The 27,237-nt window shown below is 38.4% G+C and overlaps 1 protein-coding gene and 1 long non-coding RNA gene across 3 annotated transcripts; one reads left to right on the top strand and one right to left on the bottom strand.

Moving 5' to 3' along the window:
- The first annotated feature begins 10,982 nt into the window (after positions 1 to 10,982).
- Positions 10,983 to 22,581, top strand: LOC112567731 (cell adhesion molecule 1-like). 2 transcript variants are annotated; one of them, XM_025244519.1, is made up of 8 exons: positions 10,984 to 11,150; positions 13,086 to 13,463; positions 14,305 to 14,462; positions 14,802 to 15,009; positions 16,081 to 16,183; positions 17,347 to 17,513; positions 19,007 to 21,118; positions 21,900 to 22,581. In XM_025244519.1, the coding sequence occupies exons 1-7, from the start codon at positions 11,102 to 11,104 to the stop codon at positions 19,123 to 19,125; spliced, it is 1,182 nt and encodes a 393-aa protein (XP_025100304.1). In that variant the 5' UTR covers positions 10,984 to 11,101; the 3' UTR covers positions 19,126 to 21,118; positions 21,900 to 22,581. The 2 variants fall into 2 exon arrangements, with proteins under 2 accessions (XP_025100303.1, XP_025100304.1); XM_025244518.1 differs by having other exon boundaries at positions 10,983 to 11,150; positions 17,347 to 21,118.
- Positions 21,004 to 24,913, bottom strand: LOC112567732. Its single transcript, XR_003099867.1, has 3 exons — positions 24,589 to 24,913; positions 21,940 to 21,989; positions 21,004 to 21,136 (listed from the first exon to the last, which is right to left on the bottom strand). It is a non-coding gene; the product is annotated as an uncharacterized LOC112567732 (long non-coding RNA).
- Between the last annotated feature and the right edge of the window lie 2,324 nt (positions 24,914 to 27,237).

Below are 27,237 nucleotides of genomic sequence, written 5' to 3'. Positions count from 1 at the left end.
CTGTATGAACCTGACTGAAAGACATATTTAGAATTTTGATACTTGAAAAATTCTGAAATATTCTGCTGTCAAATATCATCAATAAAGTGCAAGTTAAATCCACACTTTCAAGACTTTGTGTGTACATTAGGAAAACCACAATTCATCAAATCAGCAAGGGGATTTCTATTTAGTCGCAGTTCTTTTAAGTTGTTTAATGATGTGAATGCGGTAACATCAAGGGCAGTTATGTAGTTATCACTAAGATCTAAAGTCGCCAAGTTTGGTAAATAAACGGATGTAAAATTTGTCAGTCCACAAAATGTTAGACCTATCCACACAAGATAAAAGTTAGATGAGAAGGTTTTCAATGACATACCTGAATTTGCACCGTCGAGGTAGCGTAGTTCAGGAAAGTTTTCTGACGGAAATGGTTTGTCACAGACAAATGCCAGACCCTGACAAAAACACTCATCAGGACAGTTCAGTCCACAGAACGTCTCATCGTCGTGTTGCGGACACTGTGGCCAGCCGTCGCACACGTTGTCGGGATGGACACAAACACGTGATCCACGACAGCGATAGAAGCCCGGACACGTGTATCGCTGACAGTCCTCCTCGTCCTCGTGGGAGGGACAGTCGTACACACCGTTACAGCGCACGTACACGGGCAGACAGTAAGCCGACTCACCTGCACACCGGAAGTGCGTTTGTGGACATGGCTCAGAAGGTGCGAGAAGTACTTGGTAAAAATCACCTTCACCGTCAAAGTAAACTACCGCGGGAGGAGAAAGTCTAACCGTTTTCGGATAGTTATAGTAATAGGAAATATACACAATCCTCATCTGATTTATCCCAACAGTCTGCATACAAGTCACAAAAGTTTCTAAAAGGAATACACTGTCCATTACGACAAGTGAACTCTTTGCATTTATGGGCATGCTTACAGAAGTTCTCGTCAGATCCATCAAGGCAGTCCTTTCTGAAATCACACACCAAGCTATAGGGCAAACTGGTGAGGTATTCGTCACAGATAAACATTTGAGTTTTGACTAAGCTATCCAAACTTCCTGAAGTTTGACAAAAGAGGGGAAGACCAGTGGTTCCACATGCGCTTTTTGGATCACATGATAAAAACGAGTGTGTCACATGACCTGAACGACAGTAGGTAATGAAAACATTCGTGTTGTTCCAAACCGTAGAAATCTTGATGTCAGAAGCAGTTATCGGAGCTTGACCAGTACGTGTTTCAAGTTGAGCATCGTATTCACACACTGCTTTGCTGCTCATACTTGAAGAACATTCCTTCAACAATAGTTGCAGAGGGTAAAAAGAGTCATAAAAGACACAAACCTTTCTCGAAAGATCCACAAACTTCACCAGCGTAGTGTTTGTTTCGTAAGAGATGGTGTCATCAGCCCATTTAAATGTCTGTCTGTAGTACTTGGGCCAGTTTGTGTCAGTCATTTTCAAGCCAATTAGAGCAATAATTTGATGTTTGCTATAGTCAAATGATTTTGTAAACGCTTCCCATTCCTGCTTCGATTTCATATTAGCTAAGCGTCCACCAAACGTTTTACATTTAGAGTCAAGAAAGTTCAGTTCATTCTTTTTATATTTTTCCCTCAACTTGTAACATTTTTTACCAGCGGCAACAGAGCCGTTACACGCGGGACTACTGAAAGGACAGTGAGGTCCCTCGTCCTCTCCCCCTTGACACTCTGGCTCCAGGTTGCACTCCAAGTGTTCTTTAAATGTGTTGTAGTGTGAACGGAGCAATCCCACAATCCACTGTCCAGAAGTCGAGGTCTTTGATATGAGGGATGAAATGTAAAATGTACTTTGAACCCGTATCTTGAATAACTTTTTTGACTGAAATGGAGAAGAATGTTTTCGGCAACAATTGTTGGACCGCTGTCTCTAAAATCTAGTCTTGTCACAAGGACCAAAGATCCCGTTTTGCTTACTTTGTAAAGTGTTCTAGTAGTTATTCCAAAGGAATAGTTTAAATACACTTCCTCAAGGTACACTTCTGAAAAACTTATCATCATCACTTGACCCTCTGGGGCAATAATCTGTCTTGTGGCATTAAATCCACAAGGATATTTCTTGCCATCTTCAAAGCCATATGACACAACATAGCCTGACGATGGTGACGTGTATACTATAGGAAGTGTGTACAAGATACTTGTATCAATAGCCTCAAAGTGTACTTCAAACTCAACAGGGGTTGATGCGTTCTGCAGACTGTCGTGGTAAAAGTAGTTTTGCTGGTTAAGATTGCTTACCGATGTTGTCTTTAGGTTCATGATGGACGTGCATACATATTTCGTCTCATAGCATTTATTTGGATCACTTATCGCAGTGATTGTGACATCGATAAAACATGGATTTATAAGAAAAATCACATAGCTTGATACAACATAATTTGTAGGTACTTCAACGGACCAGACGCAGTCAGGGACTGACCTGGACTGGTTGTCTCCTCCTGATTTTCCATATATCACGCCTCTTTGATCAGACAAACGAAAAATGTTTGTAAATCTGCACTCATTGATGTTGAGATAAAATGTCTCAGACTTCCTAGTGCTCCAGGTAGTGTTTGCTATTTTGCTGTTCCACCCACTTTCTGTAACACTGGAATCTTCGTAACTCAAGTCACTCAACGAAAACAACAAAGCGGCCAGTAATACACTTCTTCGCTGATACAACACTTGTAAGTCACAAATTATTTGTGTTGTATGTCCGAAGCAGAAACAAGAAATCATTTCGAAAGTAAGTGTCGATATTTGACCTCAATGCCTGTTGTCACCAGGCTGACACATATCGAGTATGTCTATCGTTCACCTCAGTTCTGGATTGTATCAAAGTTTATCAACAGGTTTTCTACTGTTTGTGCGCTACATGTAAACTTGATAATACATGTAATGCACTCACAAAAAAATTAAGTTTCATTATTGATGTCACTGAGATGTCTGTAAGGAAAGTACCTTATGTTTGAAAAAAATGTAAATATAAAGAATAATTAATGTTTTCATTCAGAGAACGTTTGCTTAATTTTGAGTGTAAATAATACTGTTCTTACATTTCCTTAAGTATCAATAGCATTATAGGTAGAAATATTTTTGAATTAAGTTCACCAAACGCCTTTTTGCCTACGACTTCTACATCTTTTAAGACCAACAATCATCTTCTTCAAGTCAGAGAAACAAGATGCAATGTCTACAACTTAGGGCCTCTGTTCATTTTTGCCACCCATGAGCGTGGAAGTAAGAGAAGGATGAATATAGTCAGAGGTTCTTATGAATGTCTTACGTACTATGAGCATCAAATGTTAGAACTCAGACAAGAATAATTATTGTAACCTGTTTCACTTCTGTCATTTCTGCACACACGCCCATTTCAAATCTCAGACAGCAGCTAAGATATTGTTTCAACTCTTATATTTGTCTGCTTCTTATTGCCGCGCCCTTAGGTAATTATTCATTTCTGAGAGACCTGTTAGGTTTCGCAGGGAGTCGTGAGAAAGGTGATACAAAAACTTGAACAAGCAAAATTTCTTATACTGTTGAGCATTGATACTTTATGTTGACTGCTTTCTACTATTTCAAAGAATATGTGTTTTCTCATAATACTGAGGAGTAGAATAATTGTTTTGATTTTTTGAATTTATATGACAAATACTATCCAGAAAATTATTTCTTAGACTGAATTGATACTACAGTTTGACTGCTGCCTAGGAATCAAGTGTGTGTGTGTAGCTCTTTTTTTCATAATATCAAACAACAGAAAAATTATTTTTAAAGTGTGTATTTACGGGAAAAAGAAATCTTAAGGAGTAAAAACCTGCATTAACACTTAAATTTCTTTGCTACCTATATCCATCATTGATCATCATATTAAATATTCTTTCTGAAAATAGTATCGGACAATATCATATCATACTGATGCGCAAAGCGGGTGTGCATGTGGGAGATGGTGGTCGGTGGGTAGGTGTGTAGGTGTGGATGTGTGCTCGTTCGTGCGTGCATTCATATAAGTCTATATCTACAATTTTAAATTGTATAAATTCACTTGTATCAATACCTCGCAAGTTCTAGTAATTTTCTTACCAAAAACCTAAATTATCTTTTAATGTCATCATTTATTACAGTATAAATTTTTCGCTTCATGCACATGTAGTAAGCACCTCTGCCATAATTTTCACAAATATTTTTAAATATCATGGAAAAAAATGTTTTATTTCCAAAATTACATTTTCACGACGTGATCTTCAGACTACAATATTAATAGGTTTATGTTTATTATAAATCCTAACTGCAGAAGTAAGTGTTAAGAACACTTTCTGGAAATCTTTCTGTGCAAATTCCTCATCGCGGAAAATGCATTCTGTCGTTTAAAATAACGGCAATAGAAATAGTTTTAATACTGTTTAGTACAATCAGAATGTGTAATGACAGAAAGGAGAAGACTGTAGTAAACAAAGAGAGAGACAAAATATATACTTTTTAGAAGGCTGTGTTTTACTGTAGAGAGAGGAAGAATAGACAATTCAATTAGTCTTGGTAAAAAAAAAGTGTTGTCATACCTTTGATTTCCGTACTAGAAGACCTTTTCGTTAATAAAGCAGTGATGTGTTAAGGTGAGTGCTTCAGGCGGACATTAGCCTCATGATGAGTGAAATCGTTTGTTTGAAAAAAACTGGTCTTCACAATTTCTCCTGATCATGATGTTTCTGGGGTCAGGTGTTTGGCAAGGTCTTCGCGTGAAGTTTTACGTCCACACAGAAAAAGCAGAAAGACAAGTTATGCCGACTGATGACAAACATTTTTTTCCAGAAAATAACACTCGTGTTTTCTTTCGAAAAGAGTATACGAGCATCACTGTACCGGGCGCTCATAGTCTTACCAGTGCTGCTGTTCAAAGAAATATGAACGAAAACAACTCCCATTAACATGAGGGAGTCACTGAATTTGACACATCTTACCACACCTGAATCCAGTCAACACGATTTTGACCACTCAAATCAAACGGACGAGCGAAACAAATCAGAAACAGTATACGAGGTGAGAGAGGACCAGTGCTTAAGACAAACACTCATCACTGTTTCAGGTCAGGGAGGAGTTATCCTTGTCAGCTTCAGCAACATAAGCATGCCAAGCACAACGCCGTCTGACTGCACCATTAGAGTTGTCGTTCCAGAAGGAAAGTATGTTCAAACCACGCTTGATTATAGCACAGACATGGACAAGGTTCAGATTACAACATCAGAAGATCCAGACTTTACAGATGTGCTGACCACTTTTAGTTTCCAAGCACGTTATTTGCCCTTGTTGATGAGCGGCTATAACCAGATATTTTTCAAGATCCCGGTGTCACAAACAAGCGGTGAACTTAAGCTAAGATTTTTAGCCAATGAGGAAGATTTGAGAATGACACTTCCTATTGTGCGCACGTCACCTACTTCCGGGTACGTCACCACATGGGGCTTTGACGACAACAGGAGACACCCATGCTATATGAACGCTTCTCGTACTATTCATGTCCCCCTCAATCATGTGATTATGGTCAGTTTCTCCTATGTAGATATCCATCATGAGATTAAGTACACCTGCAAAAAGGCTTTCATACAGATTTATGAAATTGAAAATAATACAAGAAGTAATTCGTTGAGGATGGAAATTTGCTTCAACTCTATTGCAAAAACTTTAGTACTGAATACATCTGTTGAAGTTCGCTTTTACACTATAATATGTCTAGAGAGAGGTTTCAAGATGATCTTTTCGTTTCATTCTGTGAACGAAACGCCTGCCAGGCTCAGCAGCGGGCTGTGGGATTGTTCCGTGCCTCACTACAGCTCATTTAAACAACACCTGGAGTGCAATCTGGAACCGGAGTGTCAAGGAGGAGAAGACGAGGGGCCTCATTGTCCCTTCAGCAGTCCCGAGTGTAACGGCTCTGTTTCTGTGCGAAATAAATGCTTTACATTCTTAAAATCGACAGGGTACTTATCCTGGTTTTCTGCGAGTCGTCAGTGCAGAAATCGAGGAGGTAACCTTGCTAATGTTAAGACAAAACAGGAACGAGATGCCTTAAGCACAATTTCTCAGTATCAGAAATCACTATCATATAACTTTATAGGCTTGAGTACATACGATGGTACCTTACCTCCACAGTACAAAAAAGTATTAGTTTGGTCCGATGGTACCGTCGCTTATAACACACCTTTAAAAGTCGTTTCTACCTACAAGATATCATTGAATTCCTTACAAACATTCTGTTTTATGTCTGACTTATACTATACTTTCGACTTAGTAGTGCACTGCGCTAAAGACTATCAGCAGAATGTGTATGGCAAGCCGATGAATACACTGTGTGAGTTTCCTGTGACAAGCTTCGTGCCTCAGATGTCTGTACTAATGCCACTCATCAACAGTGACCACGCCACCAATAACAGTTTATATGTGGCATGTGCTGATGGTCACTTTACTTTCGACTTCCTGTCATGTGACAAAGCTAGTCATTGCGGGGCACAAACGTTTCCCTTGTATTGCAAGACTAAATCTGTTGTCACCGCCATGTTCGTGTGCCTTGATAACAGTAACACTCTGCCCTACAGCCTCGTGTGTGACTTTAGGCTGGACTGCTCTGATGGATCAGACGAGAACTTCTGTACACGAGACCAAACATGTGCTGGATTTAGATGCCTGAATGGTCAATGCATCAATTCTGATAAATTTTGTGATGCAGACTTGGACTGTTGGGATGCAACAGATGAAAAATGCTCCGTATTTCGACTGTGGGAGATTAACGGGAGTAACTTTGTCGATCTACCAGCTGTGATAGAATTTGATCAAAATAATAACCTCATCTACAAAGCTCTTGACGTCACTGACGCATGCCCCGACACGCACTTCCGGTGTCCACCTGACGGTTACTGTCTGCCTGTTTACGTGCGGTGTAACGGCGTGTACGACTGCCCTTATCACGAGGACGAGGATGACTGTGCGAGTTACACGTGTCCAGGTTTCTACAGGTGTCGCGCCTCCACCGTGTGCGTGCACGTGGACCACATGTGTGACGGCCGACCACAGTGTCCACAACACGACGACGAACTGTTCTGTGAGCTCAGCTGTCCACAAGGCTGTGTGTGTCAGGGTCTGGCCTTTGTTTGCTCTGTGACATTCAATACACAAACTTTCCCTGCCATGCGTTACTTAGATGCCAGTGGCTCTGGAATGTCAACATCAGACATGGCTCCCAGCATTTACTTAGTCTGGCTTAGTCTAGCAGCTTGTGACTTACAAGTACTTTCCAACATGTCTCTCCCTAGTCTTCAAACACTTGACCTGAGTAACAACCTCCTGACCTGGCTTGACATGTCGTATTTTATGAAGTTCGAAAATCTCCAAAGTTCTTCGCCTGTTCGGAAACCCTTTGCAGTCCTTGTTCACAAGCTACACGGTAGGTCAGTCCCCACTGACTCACCTTGATGTGTCACGAACGTTACTGAGGACTTTCAAAGGTGAAGTGCTCTCAAGTTTCCCTGACATCCAAGTTTTAAATCTCTCTTTCAACCTTCTTACAAATCTTAGTTCGGACTGTTTCAGATGCTGTCCAAAGTTGACCGAGCTCGATATCAGAGGAAACAACATCAGACAAACTCACAACGAGACTCTGGGCATCTGAGGTCACTGCGGACTGTTCATGGCAGCTATTACACCCTTTGCTGCAAAGAATTTTTGCCTGAAAATGAAAATTTACTTTGCATTGCCCCCCTCGATGACTTTTCTTCTTGCCAGAGCCTTTTGCGTTCAAAATCTCTTTTTATCCTCCTTTGGCTATTATTTGTTGTTGTTTTAGCAGGAAACGTTTCTTGTGCAGCTTACGAACTTTTTGCAGAGGTTAAAAGACAAATCCCAAACTCCACCTTTGTTTCTTTGCTGATAAATTTAAACGTCTCAGACCTGTTGATGGGTGTTTATCTGCTTATAATTGGAGTAGTAGATAATGTGTATCGGGATCGTTACCTGTGGCACGAGCAGTCATGGACACGTGGATACTTGTGTCAGGTCGCCGGCTTTCTGTATCTTCTATCTACCGAGGTGTCTGTACTGACGCTCCTTCTGATGACGATGGAACGCCTCTTCATGATCAGATTTCCTGCATATATTTTTGTGGTTAGTTTTTTGCCTGCTGCTTGTTGTTGCACCTGGGTTATTAGCCTTGTTCTTGCTGCTCTGCCGTTCTTACCTTCTACAGACCTTTGGGATTTGTACAGACAGAACTCGGTCTGTGCGCCTTTACTGGTGTACGATGATCATTTTGTCGGGTGGTCATATTTATTTGGTGTCGTGGTGGGCCTGAACCTTGTATTAATCCTGACGGCCGACACATTCCACGCGGGAAGTGTGTGTAGTCGTTCAGCCTGTACTCCTGGTCACACGGATGAAACAAGGAAGGGAGAGAAGAGTTTAGCTCGTCAGATGACCTTTATGTTACTTGCAAAATCTTTGTCTTGTTTACTCCTGAGCGTCATAGGGGTCACGACCCACATGGGAACGTCATATCCTCTTGATGTTATTAGTAGTCTGACGCTACTTGTGGGTCCGGTAAATGCTGCAGTGAACCCTGTTCTGTACGCAGCTGGCGTTCTCCGTGAGGCGAGAAGAAAATCTCGGAGACTGCGCTTGCTGAAGATGTTACAGTCTCGCTGCCACAACCCTCATAATTCAAATATTTTCTCAATTAAATCAGCAGGTTCTAGTTTTAAGACAGAATTTCTCCGCAGATAAACATTTGCTCGATTGCTTCTTCTGGAGAAAATTTTTGTCTCTGACCATGCCCGTTCACTTACCTAAAAACTATCACAAATACAAGGTGGGTATTTTTTTCGTTGAAGCGAACAAGCTTATTCCTATCAGTCGACTTGATGTTCATCGAGTGAGGAGTTGGAGAAGAATGCAGAAATTTATGGATTTTAGCAACGTGTCTGCTTATGCTTCGTCTTGCAGTGCCTTGCCTTCGGCTTCAGTTGAAAGCAATAAATGCATTTCTAAGGGCAATTTTGAATGGCAGGGTGTGAGACATCCACCGAGGAAGCTGCGGCTGCCTACAAACGTGAGCGGAGTTCAGTTGCAGTCGAGAAGGTTTCTAGCATTGCTACGCCCACCTCTATTGCTTGTGCACGCCCCTCTTCAATGAGGCGTGCATTTTGCTTGTTCTCAAACTGTTCTCGGACTCCACCAGCTAATTTTTAATTTTTTTTATAATTTTGATTTAATTTTTACTAACCCATTTTGTTCTGAAAGATTCTCTCGAAAAGAAAATTCCCAGCTGTCCATACTTTTGCTGTGAGTGAACCTCTGAGAAAACTGGGGTTTAAATAACTTATTCCATGGGAACTAGCGTTGGTCAGTCAGTAGCCTTACATCTGTAAATATCTGGAGGATAAGATTTCAGTTTTTAAACTGTTTTAAATAGGTTTTCATAACTTTAAAATACGCATTTATTTTAATACAGTGCTCAAACGTCTTATCAGATTGTTTTAAATGCCTGAAAAATATTTTCCCTATTGCTGTAATATATCAGGATTAACTAACGAATTTAAGAGCAAACGAATAACGAAATTATGAAAGGAAGGATGGTACTATAGATATTAATTGCCTGTTAAGATTTCAGACCCCTAGCTTTCTTGTAAGTGGATCACTTAACATTAACTTCTGACGGGGTGTTACAATGACAGTTCAAGAGCTTATTGTCGAAATTGCTGTATCGGGAGGGGGAAATAGTTACAGCTGTTGTGGGTTTTCAGACCCGAATAAACATTTTTGAACTGTCAGCAGCTAGGCGCAGAAGAAGGGTCTGAATATTTTCGTTATCTTTATCGCTCAAGTGAAAAGAAAACAGTTTTAATTAGAGGCGACATACTGTGTGAGTGTGATTCTAAATGTTACAAGATGTATTTTGAGTTATTCTATTTTTCAGTTATAGTAACCACCCTCGTTCCTCTGGCTGCTTTGGAGCTGGAGCCGAGTTATGTGACAGGAGACACAGTTTCTCCTCGTTTGTCATGTCGGGACACACCTACCTCTTGTGACTGTTCTCGTCCTTTTTGCGGCGAAACAAACGTATTTCATTCTTATGTTGTGCAATTTCGTAATGGACTTTCCCTTAGCAGTTTTGTACTTCTTAATAAATCTTAGTACGGCAATGTTAAATATCCTCAGAAATAAATCAGATTATTTGTAAAAATTTGTCAAATGGATTGAAAGAAGTATACATGACTGTTCGAAATGCTCGAGTTTCAGTGTTCTGCGCATAAGTTTTTGTTTTTGAAAAACAATTTTTAACCCTAAGTTATTGGTAATGTAGAGTAAAACATAATTAGATGAAAGGGAAACATCTTAGACCTCAGTGCCACAATTTACTATTTTTTCAAATGCATCTTAAGGTGTTTGAGGTTTGTCTTATCACAAAGACACGAACTAAATACAGCAGTGATTATCTTTCTGCTAGTCACCTGCATTCCTGCCCTCTATGAAGCTGAGCAACGCGCTGCACCTACAGACCTCCACTAGAGCTGTAAATCTTAACTTGGTTCTTAGGAAACAACTAGTGTAATTGGTTTATCCTGACTGTTACTTTCTACACATTTATTAAAAGTGCACTGAGCTCGCCTCCGTGTGAAAAAAATGCGAAGGTCCCCAAGAGACCATGTTTTAAAAGTTTAGTCTGGTACAAGTTTTGTTCTCATAACTAAATAAAGCTCGATACTATTTCCCCAAATACAATACATCTTTATTGTCTATGTCTGGTTACAACAGAGATAGAAATTTTTCTTTGCTGCTGGGAGCGGATGAATACCCCCCACCTCTCTCTCTCTCACTTACGTTCTCGAAATATCTCTGGAGTGGGTCGCTAATCAGTGGCTAGAGGGCTTGTCACCACGACAGTGAGATCCGGATGTCGATTCGACTCCGACATACCTGTCACCGAATGCTATTTAGTGTGTACAACAGGCTGGGAACTTGTACACGCAAGGGACATAGTCGCGTCGACTTATTCTTGCAAGGGCGATAAAACCCAGGCTTTTTCATAGAATTTTGTGGACAATATCGTTATGATGATCAAACAAAGCTTAACGTTTGCGCTTCTTTTAATGTTTATTGGTGAGTATACTTTATTTAGAAATATTTAAAAATGTTAGAGGTGTTGTTAATGCATGTGTCTCAATCTGACATCGTGGCATGTGTGTGTGTACCTGTAGTACACTAGACAGTAGACTGTATAGCTGGTTTCCCATCCCTCTCAGAAATAATCACCTTTAGAATATAAGGATATTTTCCTGTCATACAATTTTTGTATTGCACTTTAAGTATTAACCTAGTGAATTTGCAATCATCATATTACAGAATTATTTTCAACATCCTCAGTATAGTGCCTATACTTCCGGGTTCCTATCTCTTAGTCTTATATATGCTGCTCCACAGACTTCTGTGAGTTATAGTTTGTGTCTGTTTTAACACGGAACTGCTGGCAGAGGAACGACAACGATGTTGATTTATCAAATCCAACAGAGAAAGACGATATTGAGATAGGGTCTATCAGTTAACATATTAATTGTAATTTTAAGTGCTTAATTAATGAGCTCATTAATTATTTGTCCACCAGTACTTTTTACTGTTCACATTTCAAATGTGCTTGAAGTTATCCCTCAGAGGCAAAAACATACAATCACCTAGGGAAATTCCAGAATATATACAAAAAGGAAAAAAAAAAATATATGACAGCAAATTTGTGCATTCTCATTGTTATACTTTAAAAATGTTAGCTTTCTCTCAGTCTGTTGGATCTGTCACTATATTTACAGAGTAATATCACCTTGAAACACCAGAAATTATGCATATGAGGTAATCAGTAATTCAATTAAATTGAAATTAATAATATTTTTAATATTTAAACACCAACATCTAAATTATCATAATCAAGATAAATCGATAAGGTTACTACTAATGATGATGAAGATATAGCTAAATTAGTGTCAGAAAGTCAAACGTGTATCTGTATCAAGACAAAACATCTACCACTAGCAATGTTATGGTTTACAGAAAAGTATGACCTAGCACTCAGTTCTTCGCTCTTTAGTTGAGTTTATTATGGACAGAGTGAACCCAAGGGCTTATATGCTTCTTCTCAGTGGATGCATGAATGTTCACCATTTTAATAAACTCTTGTAAAAACAAAAAGTAACCAAGAAGATACAAATACAGTTTTGGGGATTTTTAAATGGAAATAATTTATTAAAATTCAAAGTAATTAAAATGTATTCTTTGTTAAACATCGGAAACATGTAAATTGGATTTTCAAAAATAGGTTGTCAGAAGTAGGCAACCACATCAAACTTGATTTTACTTCTATGAAAGCAAATCTTGCTAAAAAGTAAAATAAAAAAAAGTGAAACTCATATATGGAGTAATCCAGAAGGAATTTAAGTATAGTGATAAGTATTGTATTGCATGTTCTATCACCACATACAGATTGGAACAAGTACCCTCTCCTGTGGTCTAATTTCAAACTTGTAGTGTACTACCAAATAATAGTTTCAAATGCATTTTCTTCAATGTCTAACAGTCATTCTATTCTTGTTTAGCAAGTACGTCTATTTCATCATCAGAATCTTTTGTGCTGATAAGACTCATCTGATTCCTTGGTAGACACAAGAAAGTGACTAGGTTTAGAAAATTTGAAATTCCCAGCCATAAATAACCAGTAACAACACCAAGGAATATGACTGCAGAGAAAGGATTCTATAAGCGGTGTTTGCAGGTACTTCCCTTAGTCTACCTCTAGATTAAAAAAAAGAAATTCAATATTGTTTGTCAAACCACCTTGTAAAGCAATCTCAGTGCTTGCATGTGCTTTTGTAGCAACCATATGTGAACTGACTTATGTAAGTCAATGCTTCTTTGTTGAACTTCCTCCCACACTGACTGCTTGGGCAAGTTACACTTTTGACTATAGACTTCATAATAAAAGCTTATGGATACACATTTAAAACCTCTTATTGCAAACAAGCTGAAAATAACTAAATCTGTTGTTTACAGGTCATCATGATGTGAGAACAGCTTCTGTGAACATCGAATCATCAGTTGGAGTATTGGGCAACTATCCTCATTACATGAAATGTAGTTACAGTCTTGCACCTGGAGAAACTTTATTAAATCTTGACATGTATCAGATTGTGAATGGAGTACAGACAGCATTGGGTACCCTTTACGACAGTGGCAATCCAGTATGGGATGGGAATACTCCAAGTGACATCAGAAGAAGATCCCTTCTCATCAGGTTTGATCCTACAACCCTGCAGCTCTTTTACAATGACACTGTGTGCAGTGATGAAAAGAATTACACATGCAGTGTCGCGTTTCGTTCTGCAGAGGGAACTCGAACTCGATCAAGCAGCACTCAAGTGACCATAGAAGGTAACTGTGTGACTGAGTATTACTGATTAGGTGCATGTATACACCAACATAAAGATTTCACATCATACAGATAACAAAGATTGTGTCTTGATCATGTGTGATTGCTGAGAATAGAGAGTTTACTTGCATTGAATTTGTAATAGCTGCCTGAAAACTATTCTGATGTAAAGTTCTTGGTTTGAACAGGTGGCATAGCAAAAAATAAGGTTTAAAATACAGTGATGTCCAAATTAAATTGCACACATGTTGAAATTATGATGATAAAATCAAAATATTCAAAAACAGTTTTAAATCATTTAGTGTATTAGGGAATATGGATGCTGCTAATGCTCTTTGACTTTCTGAAGATACAGTTGTCGCCCTTTCTGAGCATAATTTACTCCTGCTACTCTAGCAGTTTACTGTTTACTATTAAAATTATCTATTTTCTTCACATGATCACATTCACTTTTAATGTCAATGCTTAATCAACGAACATTGTGGCATGAAAGATACCTTTAAGTGACACCCCTTTGAGATCAAGTAAAAAAATCTTCTCTGTGTCATACTTGTATAGTAGATTTTTGTGATAGTGACAAGGGATGTTTGTGTTTGAGGTTGTTGGGCCAACAAGTAGTACATTCATATGTGTACATACTAATGTGAGGCATGTGTGAGGTAATATAGAGACATCTATTTGTGTAAATGTTCATGTTTGTGTGTTGACATCACTCATCACTCTTCTAAGGGTTAAGTTTGCTTTTCTCTGGCTGTTGTATTAATTGTATTAATGTTCAATATTTATATATGCATTTCACTGTATTGCATCATAAAAATGCTATATTATATTTTTCTGTTTCAGCATCCCCTGGAGCACCAACTATGACAGCTGTTCCTGGCTACAACATTACAGAAAACACAACAGTTACTTTTACCTGCACTGGCAATGTGGGGAAGCCGCCAGGACAGTTTCAATGGTACATGTATAGAGGTAGCACTCGGGAGAACCAAACTGATCAGGTAGGACCGAGACAATATTCTGTGCAACATTCCATAAATGTAAAAAAAAAAAAAAAAAAAATAGCATTTCCAATGAGAACCATTGCAGCTTGCTGGCGTTTATTTAAAGTAGATCATTTATATGCTGTATATATCACTGTCTGTTATTTTATATTCTGGACTGTAATGATAACATAGACATTGTCATGTGTAATAAAAACTAAGACTTCCAGTCCTCATATTTTTGTGATCTTTCTAAATGTAATGTACCTTATTACCCTCAGAAATCTACAGATAGGCAAAATACTTTTCTGTTCATAATTATAAATTTATAATTAAATTCTAAAATATGTTTCACAGGCTGCTACTCAGTCCAACACGTTGGCGACTCCTAGCTGCACTTACACAGGAAGAAGCAGCATTAATATCACCATGACCAGAATGGAGCAGGGTATTGTCATGCGCTGCAGAGTTTATCATCCAACACAAGGCAGTAACACCAATACTGACGACTGTACAAATCCAAATACTGGCTTTTGTCGGAATGGAGAAAGAATGCTTGTCTTTTGTAAGCAGACATTATATGTTTGTTGATTGTCAGTATCTATAGAGTTAATTAATTATTGCCATAATTATCATATCTTCATTAACAAGCATTAATCTTTAGTGTTATGTGTTCTTGGAATTTTACAGTGAAAATGATTTAGAGTATTGGTAGTTGGGCTTAATGCTGCATTCTGAGAGATGTTTGGGGTTCTTCTATACATTCCAGGCCCAAGTCATACTCATGCGGAAAATTTAATACTTTCAGAAGTATCATTTGCCACTAAACAGACATGTTTTAAAATGAAACCATCTTTAGATAAAATGTTGCATTCATTTTTTTATTCTGCTTTATTTATAGCTTGTTTACATGTGACTTGAAGGTTTCCAGTCTTTAGGTTTCAGAAAGCAGGATTGAAAAATTTTGTAGCTATAAGGAACAGTAAGAAGTCACATTTACAAGATAAAAACCAGAGGATAATGGTGATAATGTGCAGGAGGATATTTTGCAGAATTTTAACTTTCAGCCTGAATAGTTTCAAACATTTATCTTTGTTGCAGATTTGATTATATAACCATATAAGTCTCTCTAGAAGCAGATTTTTGTGCAAAAATGAAAAATGATTTTCAGAAAAATTGCTGCTTTAGAAATGCTTTTATGAAGGTTTTATCAGAAGCTTTTTCAGTTAAGCATTATTTTGGGGCGACTATTATTTAATCTTAGATTACATTGAACTGACATTACCATCTCAACATATGTATTGGAGCCATCTGTAATGTCATCCTATGAAATATAAACATGCTTAACCCTTTTTTAATCCATCTTTAGACAAAGATCCTTAATTACAAGTTCAGGTACCATAGAGTTCTGATTTTGTATTTTTCTTTTCTTTTGCTTTGTGTTGTCATTTTTTTCCTTCATTTTGCTGAATTGCTACTCTGACACTGGCACATATAGTGCTTTATTGACATACCAAATGTGTATTTTACTTCTTATTGTATGATTGTTAGAAAATGCAAGCACGAATTAATGCATATCAAATATTCCAAAGTTACAGTCATTTGTACTAAAATCGTTTTGTGTTGATGGTTCCAGATCCTGTGAGCATAAGCTTATCACCACAAACCCCAGCCATCACTGTTGATCAGGGGTCAGATTATAGTCTTACCTGCAATGCAGAAGGTTATCCTCAACCAGTGTGAGATATCTTTTAGTTGGTTGTAGTTTCAAATTCAAAAAATATATACAGAGCTAGGTAAAATGAACTTCACTAAATGCTACAGATTTCGATTATTGTTAGGAACAGTTAATATATAAAACTAGCTTCTTTATACATATAGTAGAATTACACTCTGTAAATAGTTATGTCCGTTGTGTTTTCATTTTATTTCAGTTTGAAAAAACATTGTTTTCAAATGTACAGATTTTAATAATGAACTTCAAAACATCAGGTTTTTTTTCCTTCAAATTTTAGCATCTTTATAAGGCATTTTTCTTGGAAGATTTGAGATTTTTACTGTGATATGGCTAGTTTTAGGATTTCAAAGTACTATTAAATCCTATTCACAGAAGGGGAACACCTTTGCAAAATCTTACTTATTTACTAATTAGCAACTGTCTTACACACACACACATATATATATAAAAAGTATGTAGTAATAGACAACAGTAATCAACCAAAACACATACATCAAGATACATCTCCTGGCCCACCAGATCCATATCTAATTTCTGTCTAGAGAACAAATAACTTAAACAATCAGAGAAATGTGCTGTTGCTAGTGGTTGGACTAATAGAAGCAGCAAGAGCGATATAGCAAATCAGTACACGTATTTGTGTCCAGAGAGGACACTAAACTTCATGAGACTAAATGAAATGCTCACATGTGTCAACAGAGGATTATCTGTACTTCATTTTAAACTGGAATCTTTTAAAACATAACTTACCTACTATCTAAGGGTACAAGTTGAATACGATCCATGAAGAAACTTCTACCAACTCTCATAGGCAGAAAATGTTGCTTATTTAAAAAGAACAAGCACAAAAATTGCAGAAACTCGAGATTAAATCATTGAACAGACAAAATAAATATAGTTGGATCCATTTATTAATAGTGTGTGCTTGAAAAGCATAATGTTTAAGGTCATAAGATGATAACTTAAATCGAAAACTTGATTAAATAACAAAAATGGCCCTTACTGTTTATCTAGAAGAAAATATTTCTCAAAAAATCTATCCAGGTGTTTCAAAGAAACATGTGTTACATGAAAAATGTGCATCGTTTAGCCTTTTTAATTCATTGACATTTTTTGGAAGCTTCATTCTTTCCATTGTATAGAATATTTGTCGTATTTTTATAGATTGCGATGGTATAAGAATTCAGACCCAAATTATACACTTGGAACCAATAGCACTCTCAAGCTGCAAAACCTCACCCTAAGCGACTCAGGTGTCTATGTTTGCATCGGATCCAATAATATTAATGGTGCACAGCTAAATGATTCAAAACAAGTAGAGATCACTATCGGTAAGTTATATTCTTCTTGCTCAATTTTTTTTCTTTTTGGTCATTTTCTCATAAATCTTGACTTCTGGAATCACCCTCTGGGACAAATAAAGTGCTCTCATACCTTATCTTGTAATTTGTATAAATCTGATATAAGCTGAGAAATAGAAATAACATGATTACTTTTTTTTATGCTATACACCTGATGTATGACATCGACAAAAAGTTATTTTAAAAATTTAATTCTATAGAGAATCGCTTTTTGCTTTGAATGCAGCAGCTCGATCCTTCCTTTAAATGATTGCATCTTCCTGCCAGCCACCGCTCGAATCTTTGGTTGCCTCTTGCTAGCTAATTTGTCTCTCACGTATATGTTACCCTCTGAAATATGTTGTTAAAATTTTCTCTTCATAGTAGACCTTTGAGTCACCAGTAACATCATTTAAACATTAAAATGTAGAAATACAGGAAGTAGATTTAGTCTGCAGTCTTCCTGTGGATGAAAGGGGTATGACAAATGGTGGTGATTTTCAAAAATATGCACATGCAGGGCAACAAAGAAATAAAAATCAACCATGGGTTACGAATCATCCTAGATCTCTGTGACCAAAGGAGGGTCTTGAAGAGAGAAAAGAAAAGCAAACCTGAATAGGATCTGGCATAGCAATAAGATCAGTTTTACTATCAAGTACAATCTGTACAAATCCATGGTAGTATCGTTTCTGCTATATGAAGGTGATACATGGACTCTACAGAAAGGAGAATACAGGCATTTGAGACCAAGTGTCTTAGAAGTCTGCTCATGAGATCTCATACAGAGAACATAGAACCAACGACTCTGTACCAAACAAGATTGCCACACTTGTAGGACACCAGGAACCTCCACTTTCAACAGTCATCTGGACTAGTCGCCCTGTACACGACCTGCTCAACATCGCCCAGAATAGAGAAGAGTGGCAGGCCCTGTCAGCTGCCACGTTTATCCATGTGCTCCTTCCCATGACTAGTGTCAATCAAGGGACAATTAATTGACTGAACATACATGTACATGTACTCACACACTAGCACACTTATTGCCACACTGTTTTATTTATAAGATTTCCAATATAAAAATCCCTTAATGACTAAGGTTTTGTATTTCTTTCTTTCTTCTAACTCCACAATCACCTGCAATTCCATCTTCCTTGAGCTTTGTACAATCAAACATATCCAACCCTTCTGACAGTTTCTGCCACCAACAATTTTTTCCTGTTTTGCGTTATTTCAGCTGGATTACCACAACTTTCTTTTCAGCGATTTCTCTTATTTCATACTAGAGGTGAACAGGTTTAGAATAATGCTACTCATGCTGTCATCTTTAGGCAACAGGCAGACTATTCTACACCCCTCATCCACAAGCTTTGCTGGCTGCTAGTTTAACCTTGCATTAATTACAAGATCACTTCACTGTACTACTGTTGTTTTCATGGTTTTGCCCTAGCATACCTGTCTAACTATACTAAACTCTTTCTCAGTTCGAACTACAACTTCACTTTCTACAACACCCACTGGGACAACATTCAAGAAGCAGCACAGTAGCAGTAGCATCAACAAAAGGAATAGGTGTTACAGACACCATCAGGGCAGATTGTGACAATGCAAAGTGTAAGTAAAGAGTTTTTTTCTTCTTCCTTCAGTAATTATTTTATGCTCGTTATGAAACAAAATACAATAGATATAGATTTTACTGCATTTAGTTTACTGGATGAATAATATAGTATCTTATCTAGAGAACGAAATTGTAAAACCATGATTTATATTTCTTAATTGTCAACAAACTTGGTTATTTTTAGAGTTTTCAGGAACTTACATATTATACACTTAATCAGCATTCACCATTATCATTCAATGCTATGTATTACAACCTATAATGTTTGGAATTTGACTGCATACAGACTACTCATGTATAAGCCTGCTAGCATTCACCATTACTGACTTTTATTTTATTTTTACTGGTGGATGAGAAAAGGAAACATACACGCCATTGCTTTCTCATTCAATCATCTGTGTTACATATGAGCAGCAACCAGTATACACCATATCTGCCTCATCCCCAACCTATCTTCCTGCCTCTTTCCCCATTTCTGCAGTTACTTCCCCTCTTGCTAGAAGCTGCGGAAGAGGATATCTGTGGCGAGGTCGACGGTCTGTTTGTTGATCGTCCACGTTGCCACTCATCTCTTGTTTACTGCAACAATTAACCTTCCTTCCTGCACACACCTGCTGCTTGCCTGCCCCTCTGACCACATTGCCTCTTGCCAAACTCTGGCCACACCTGATTTTCACCAGCCTTCAGTTGCTTCTGGCTTTGTAGGTCGATTTCTGCTCTTCTTGTTTGCTGTCCCTTTTCGCGGTGTCCCTTGCTTGACAGAAAACCCAGGGAAAAGGCTAGCTCGTCTGACTGATGGAAGCCCAGTGTTCATCTGTCAAGGCTGGGGAAAGTCTTTTATGAGGACAAGGTGGTGCTCAGCCAGATAAGGGACCCTGCTCACACAGCTCAAACCATGATTGCTGCTTTTTTTTCCCCTGTCACTTTGTCTTTCTGTGAACCCAGTGATCATACTTTTCTTTTCTGTCTCATGTTCTTTTTTCTCCTGAGCTCTTTTCAATCCCTTTCCATCTGCAGTCCAGAAAAAACAAGTCATATATAAAAACTGAACAGATACATAAGCATAATAGAACAAGAAGATAAAACTTTGCAGGTCATGAAGTGGTGGGAGGAGTAAAAAGGAGGAATATCTATAAAAAAGCCATGAAGAGAAACTTACAGAAGAAATCTATTTTTAAACCTGAATTATCAAATATTAACTTAATTATTATTTTCTTACAAACTGTTAATGTATTTCATGTGTGTTTTATCTTAAATTTTTTGTTCATACCTTCAACCAGTTTAATGCGCTCAGGTATGTATTTACATTATTTGTCTTGATTTCCCGTTTATTCTAGGGGTATAAATAATGTTTGTGTTATTAAGATTGATATAAAATATACCCTTTGCCATCTGTGTATATGTTGATAGTAAATGTTTACCTGTAGTATGTGTTTATATGTTTATTTAATGTTTAAGTTTACATGCTTATTTAATGTGTGCTTCCCTGTAGTTATTCTGTGTTACATGTTTCATGTTAATTTTCATGTGCTCTCATTTGTGAAATAGAATAAAAGATATTTTCTGATGATTATGTTTATAGATGTGTACATTATGTACACTGCTTTGTGTGATATTGGATAAATTTTGTGTGTAATATTTAGGTTAGATTTGTGCCATAAATTCCTGATGAATAAAATAATTGCTTTCTTTCAGACTTCATTTAAACTGGAAATAAATTAAATGCTATGATTATAACTTATAACAATTATGTTTATGGCGTAGACTTTGGACTGTTTTAGAGTCAACACTTCATGTTGTTGACATGCTGCCACCTGTAAAGGTGTCAAACTTGAACCTTGACAAGCAGTTGATGAGTACACTTGTTCCTGGCGATGAAGGGGTCTTTGCAGCACAACATGTTGTCACAGTTGCTCACAGTCTGTGACTGCAAAATATGTGAGGATTCCAGTTACCATCAGCAAATGCAGCAGCAGAGGTAATTATAGTCCATCATCTGTACATTTTGACAGAATTAAGTTTGCAGGAGACTTAGCCATGCATTTTAGAGGCGACTTGAGAAGGATAGATTAATACGAGACAGATGAAGGTAGAGAGAAACATATAGAGGCAAAAGAAGAGACCAATTATTCGAATATTTTGCAAGTTCGGTACCTTCTTGTAAAATACAGTAGTCATAACCTATAGCAGTTGTTCTCTCTATAGATTCTGGTATCTGCATGGTCACATGATCTGATAAACCCCTTTCTAGTTGTAATGTATAATTATTATATATTTTTTTAATGTGTGTATGCGCAGCACTGCAGCGGAGTATTCCTCCACCCTAAATGTATCAAATGCTAGAGTAAACACTGAAATAATTCTCTTCAATGGAAATTATTAATTTCTGATTTGTGAAACTCTTTATGAAAATTTATGAAATAATTTTAAGTTTAGCTCGATCATTCCATCTCGATAAGAAATGTGCGATTACTCGAATCGTGTATCAGATTTTACTGCTCGTTAGCAACTCGATAAGAAAGATACAGTGGCAGTCACAACCGAGGTCAGCTAGGGAGGGGGAGTACGCTGCGTCCCCCAGGTGTGAAATTGTTTAGTCTATATGAGCGCCTTCAAGTCTGGACGCCGCTAGCTGTTCATAACATTCAATTCTCCACTTCCACAATTTTCAAACAGCGAGCTATCCCAAAACATTAGCATGCATGATATTTTAACATTGTGATTTGTTATGTTATTTGTTGTTGTTGTTTTTTTTTTAGGCTCTCTGTGTTGTGAAGTTTGACGATTTGGGGACTTTACCTGTAGTCGGCGAACAGTGGCCTGAAAGGCGGACACGGTCAGCTGCCTCCCTGCAACGATTAAAAAGGTATCAGAAGACGAAGCACGAACTTGTATTAACGTCCGTGATAAAACGATCTTCCAACGACCTGAATAGTGGCTGGGGAGCGATACAGGATCCTATCCCTCCCAAACTGTTCTAGGTCGCTGCTCTTATCCGCTTTCACCTGCCCGAGGCACCTTGTTGCGTACAGAGCACGTACCTGTAGGGGTATTCAAGTTGGACACGGTGTTCATCGGGGTGTGTAATTGCCGCGTACTTCCCTGATAGTACGTTTGATGTTAGCGGCGCTAGGGGCAGACCTTTAGGGACTCTCTCTCCCGTCTTTGCTCTAGTTCTGTGTACACTGCGTGTGTGTGTGAAAGAGAGAGTTTGAGCAGGGATGCATGTGTACGTGGAAAGGGAAAAGCATGTACGTGTACGTGTGCGTGTGCGTGTATGCTTGAGTGGGTGTTCACTCGTAACCTATTTACACAGCTGTATGTTGTAACCACGACTAATAAAAATGTATTTGGACCGTTGTGGTTGACGCGTCACGTAAAATGTCAGGTAAACATCTGGGATCGAGACTTCATAGCACAATAAAGTGTTATTGTGAATGGCATATTGATATTTTTGCCTTCCAGTTTGTGTGCGTGTGTGCGCGCGCGTCAGTAAAGGGGTGTGCTGTACATGTGTAAGGGATGGTTGAAGTTCTGTGGCTTGCTTTAATTGTTGTCTATCATCTGATCTTTTTATATCTAACCTATAGGTACATTAAGTATTGTGTGTTCGTGCTAGCTCCAAACGCACAGAAGAGAATTCATCATAACAGTCCCAATATACGTCATCCTTATCAGTACCACTAATATATAAGCATAAAAATAAAATATAGTTTGATTAATTTAGTATTCCGACGTAATAGCAGCTACTAAATCAACTCACCATAATGCTTTCTTACCGCCTCCACCCTCCCTCAAACAATTGTCACTCATATTCAAATTACAAGACATATAATAAATCATTTAACGCGTCAAATTCAGGACAGACACTTGAAGATTGAAAAACCCAAGAGTTCAGGGATGGTCATACTTGGGTCACAAACATTTTTATTTATTTCAAAGGTGCTTCAGTCTAGGAATAGCAAGGGACGGATCGACTGACTATATAATACCTTCAGTTCTGTTGTGACCCAAGCTCCAATATTTTTGAGATTTGAACGATCTGGATCTTCTAAACATCAACCAAACCAACACATAAGATGTCAAAAAAAAATCACTTTCTCTCTGCATGCTTGTATGACCTAGCAGAAAACTTGCGGAAATGTTGTTCAGATTTTAAAGATTTATTATGCTCTGCTCATAAGTAGAGCTTCGCCGTGTTCTTGACCTGTCTACCTGTCTACAGAAGTCACGGGATGTTGACGACTTGATGATTTACAGGGCAACTAAAGTGGAAGAGAGGACGCTCTAGAAAGGTTGTGAAATACAAGTGGTTACACCAACTAGACACAGGCACGAAGGCCAGTGGCATCGCCTTGTACATGTTTCGGGAACGTCTGAACTTGAAAGATCGAGACATTATTTTTGCTTGATTATCCACAGAGGCTTACCGCAGTTCCAATAACAATAGGTGAGGTTGTTATTGACTAAAGACCTGAAGCTCATGTTGGTGTTTAATTCATGTGCTAATTGTACGGGTTTATTTTATTGTTTGTTTTTGTTGTTTGTTTTTTGTTTGTTTGGTTGTTTTTTTTTTTGTTTTTTTTTTTCTTTTTGAGGGGGGGGGTAGTGTGAACAAGCTGGTCAGATCTTTAATGGTACTACTTATATGCAATCACTAGGTCAGGTTTTAGTAAATGTTACATTGTGAGAAATAGTACTGAACCCAACCCTGCGATTTTATAAACCTAATAATGAAATAATAGTTTACGTTTATTATTTTAATAGCCGCATTTAACATATAGCTTTCATTGTACTGTAGACTTGTATAACCTCTTGTTAAAAATAGTATAAATACAAAACGATTTAATAAAGTGTTTCTTTACAAAATAAGGTGTATATCACACATCCTTAAACGTGTCAAGAATATTTTAGGGCGCAGTCTGGGTTTACTCCCAATCTAAAAATACCACACTTTTTTCAGAATTTGGACAAATATCCCGCACTGTAATTAAGCACATTTTTCACATTCTCCGTTTCGATTCGTCACTTTTTATTTCCTTGAAATAAGCTTCTATTTCACACAGTTTTTTATACTCATTTCCAAATTCACACACGCAGGCACGCAGACACATTAATGTTTTTCTGTTTTCAGTAAACAAAACATTTTCTGATTGTGTCCTTACCAATAATATTATTAAACTATGAACATACATTCAACTAAAAAAAATTCACAATAGTATCCGGTTCCCGTGATTACAATTGAAGACTTTCCTTCCCTGTCACACCCGAAAACCCAACCCCACCTATACCTCGTACCCTTAACCCTCACGTCAAACCCTACAAATAAACGCTTTCTGTCGAACATACGTTACTGGAAATATAGTCTTTCTCTTTGCCACCACACACCCACAAACACACGTGTACAGCTTCACAGTCAAACCACCTCCAGAGACAAATGTGTGTTACCTGAAATATTAATTTCGCTGTGCGTCACAGCCAGTCAGTTGTCGCAACCCGATGCCTCTTACACTTGTCGCTCCCACCTGTCGGACTGTGACGCACCGCACCGCACGCACAGCAGCAAGAGGAGTTAGCACCGAGTGCGTCACCAACGATCAAGCTACCGGAATGGCCTTCACCATGAGTTGGTTCGATTTTATGTCCAACCCTCGATGGACGATTGAGACTTGTGCCTGCGGCTACTGAGTCACTCGACAAACTGTGTTGTTGTAAATAAGTGATGTCAACTCCTGACTCCAAACTCCACGCACCGCGTGCGGCTGACATTTTGTAGGATGCAATTAGCTGTGCTCCGAGTTGCTTCTTGAAGATTTATTATTCAGAACATAAAAATGCATAAGCATTACATTTACTGGACTGGAATAAACAGTAATGTATTTAGTATTGTATGTACTGATTTTCTGTTTTCAGACATAGACTGCTGCCAAAAACTAAGTCATAATGCAAGTACAATAAAGAAATGTAATTTGGCGATGTATCTTCCTTAAACTGATTTTGGTTGAGAATTTTTAGTATTGCTTCTGTCTGGTTGACTGAGTTGTTTGCAGTGCTAGGAGACTGAGATTTACTCAAATAAAAGTCTCTTTCTCCCTCCCTCTCTCTCACACACCTACGTTAAAAGGATAAGGCACTATATAAATATATATCTTTTTACCATTTCCATTTAGTCAACTTCGTTGCGTGTCCGTCCATTTTTTCATCGCTATTTGTATTTCTTTTAAATTATCTGCCAGACTATTTTAAGGAGTGGGCACGGTAGGAGAGACAGCGGGGAAGTTTAATGCAAACATGCGAATGGATTGCAGCAATCACCAGGATCATTGTCGGGTACTTTTTCTAATGAGTCATTTGTTCCACACTGAAAAACAGCGATGACATCAACGTGAAGAGCGAAAACATTTTAAAGGACAACTGGGGTGCACGATTTTGCTTCCTGTTAGTGTCACTCCATTAAACTTTGTCTGATCATTAGAATGAGTTTTGCTCCCCACCCAAAATAAACCTCAAAAACTCTTTTTTTTATTTCATTCAAAAGTGTTAACTACAAATGTTCTTTTTTACAGCAATAAAACCCGCTCAACCAGGAACCAAAGTATTGTTCACCTCCCTTTTATATCAATGACCACAGGTGCGGTGTTGTGTTGTGTGTTTGTGTGTTTGTGTGTGTGTTATCGTCCCTGCCAAGGAGCGGCTGCAGCCACATCCTTTGATCTTGGCCACACATCCTTATCACTGCGAGACTGCCTTGGTCACTAAGATAAAGTTTCGTCTTCCGCGAGTTGTAGTGCGATGACTAACCATGCTGGGCGTGGTGACCTTTTCGTGGTTTATTTTACGTGGGTTTTCCTGCAGGTTCTAGTGTGACAATCAGGTGACAATGAAACGTCTTTCAACACCCAGTGTTTTCCATCCGTGTCACTGTGTGATATGTGAATATGTATATGTGTACGCTTGTGTTATACCTGTTGCATGAGATTTGTACTGATACGCCAGCCGCCAGTGATTTCGAAATAATGTTCATTAAATCATTCTGTGAAAAAGAATAAAAGTGTAATTAAATGTAAGACTGAATGCATGTAAAAGAGATGGTATGTGTGAGACACTAAATGCTTGTACTCATTATGACGATAGAATGTTGGTGTGCTGCTGGGTGACAGACATAAACAATGTAATCTCACCAACACGCCACCAGCCGATCCCCATGGAGACAAGGTGGTGACAGAGAGGACTAGAAAGACTGAACTGTCGCATGCGAGTCATCGATTAGTTCTTGGCCACGAGATCAGGAGACAAAACTAGGATACATCTCCTCGCACACAAAGTTGATTTACATCGATCACCAGTTTACAGCTATCCTCTTGTCTGTACCTTTAAAAATTTGGCTGTCAGTACATCTGTGAAGGTAGTGTGTGTTGGCCAGTTGTTAATCTGAAATTGTGAATAAACCGGAAGCTTCGTAGCCTAATGCCTCGTTTTAGGAGTTAACTGGAAAAAAAAAATCGGACCCAGTAATACAAGTTCGTGCTTCAATCAACAGTCTCCGGGGGATCAAGAATTGGTCTAGAACTTCCGAGGGCATCTGTAAATCCACGATCTGTGCATGCGCATGACAAATCTGACGAATATCGAAAGAATTATTGAGATAAAACTATAAAGACTTACCGGTATTATTAAATTTATGTTTTCACGCTACAGTACGAGTGACATTAGAGAATCGCATGATTAGAGTCAGCGGTCCAGTAGACAAGCTGCCTTTTCTTCTCCCCTTTTTTCCAGGTGTTGCCATCTTGATGCCATAAAGCATCCCCTTGTTTTTCCACGCTGACCCGGGTAGGTAAAATCTAGGTCAGCCCTGGGCACAGATACACGCTCTTTTGTTTGTTCCGAAGTGGAAGATGCTCGTTTGCAGGCGGGGAAGGGGTTGCAAAGTTCATGCTGACAGTGAACGACGTTCACATTGCTTGCCACCGCAGTATAGCTCCTGAGGGGCAACTTCTCAACCCCCCACAGCCACCCCCTGTTCCTACGCCGCTGTTTCGGGAGGTAACTAAAACATGATGTTACATGTCCAACATTTCTGCTGGGGCTGTGAGG

Source organism: Pomacea canaliculata, linkage group LG7 (genome assembly GCF_003073045.1).
Source record: "Pomacea canaliculata isolate SZHN2017 linkage group LG7, ASM307304v1, whole genome shotgun sequence".
Classification (NCBI taxonomy): domain Eukaryota; kingdom Metazoa; phylum Mollusca; class Gastropoda; order Architaenioglossa; family Ampullariidae; genus Pomacea; species Pomacea canaliculata.
This window is presented reverse-complemented; position numbering and strand designations above follow the sequence as displayed.

Coding starts and splice junctions, on each gene's coding strand:
- LOC112567731 (XM_025244518.1), top strand. CDS start 11,102: ATGATGATCAAACAAAGCTTAACGTTTGCGCTTCTTTTAATGTTTATT. Junction 14,463..14,801: donor GGGAGAACCAAACTGATCAG/GTAGGACCGAGA, acceptor TATGTTTCACAG/GCTGCTACTCAGTCCAACAC. Junction 16,184..17,346: donor GAAGGTTATCCTCAACCAGT/GTGAGATATCTT, acceptor GTATTTTTATAG/ATTGCGATGGTATAAGAATT.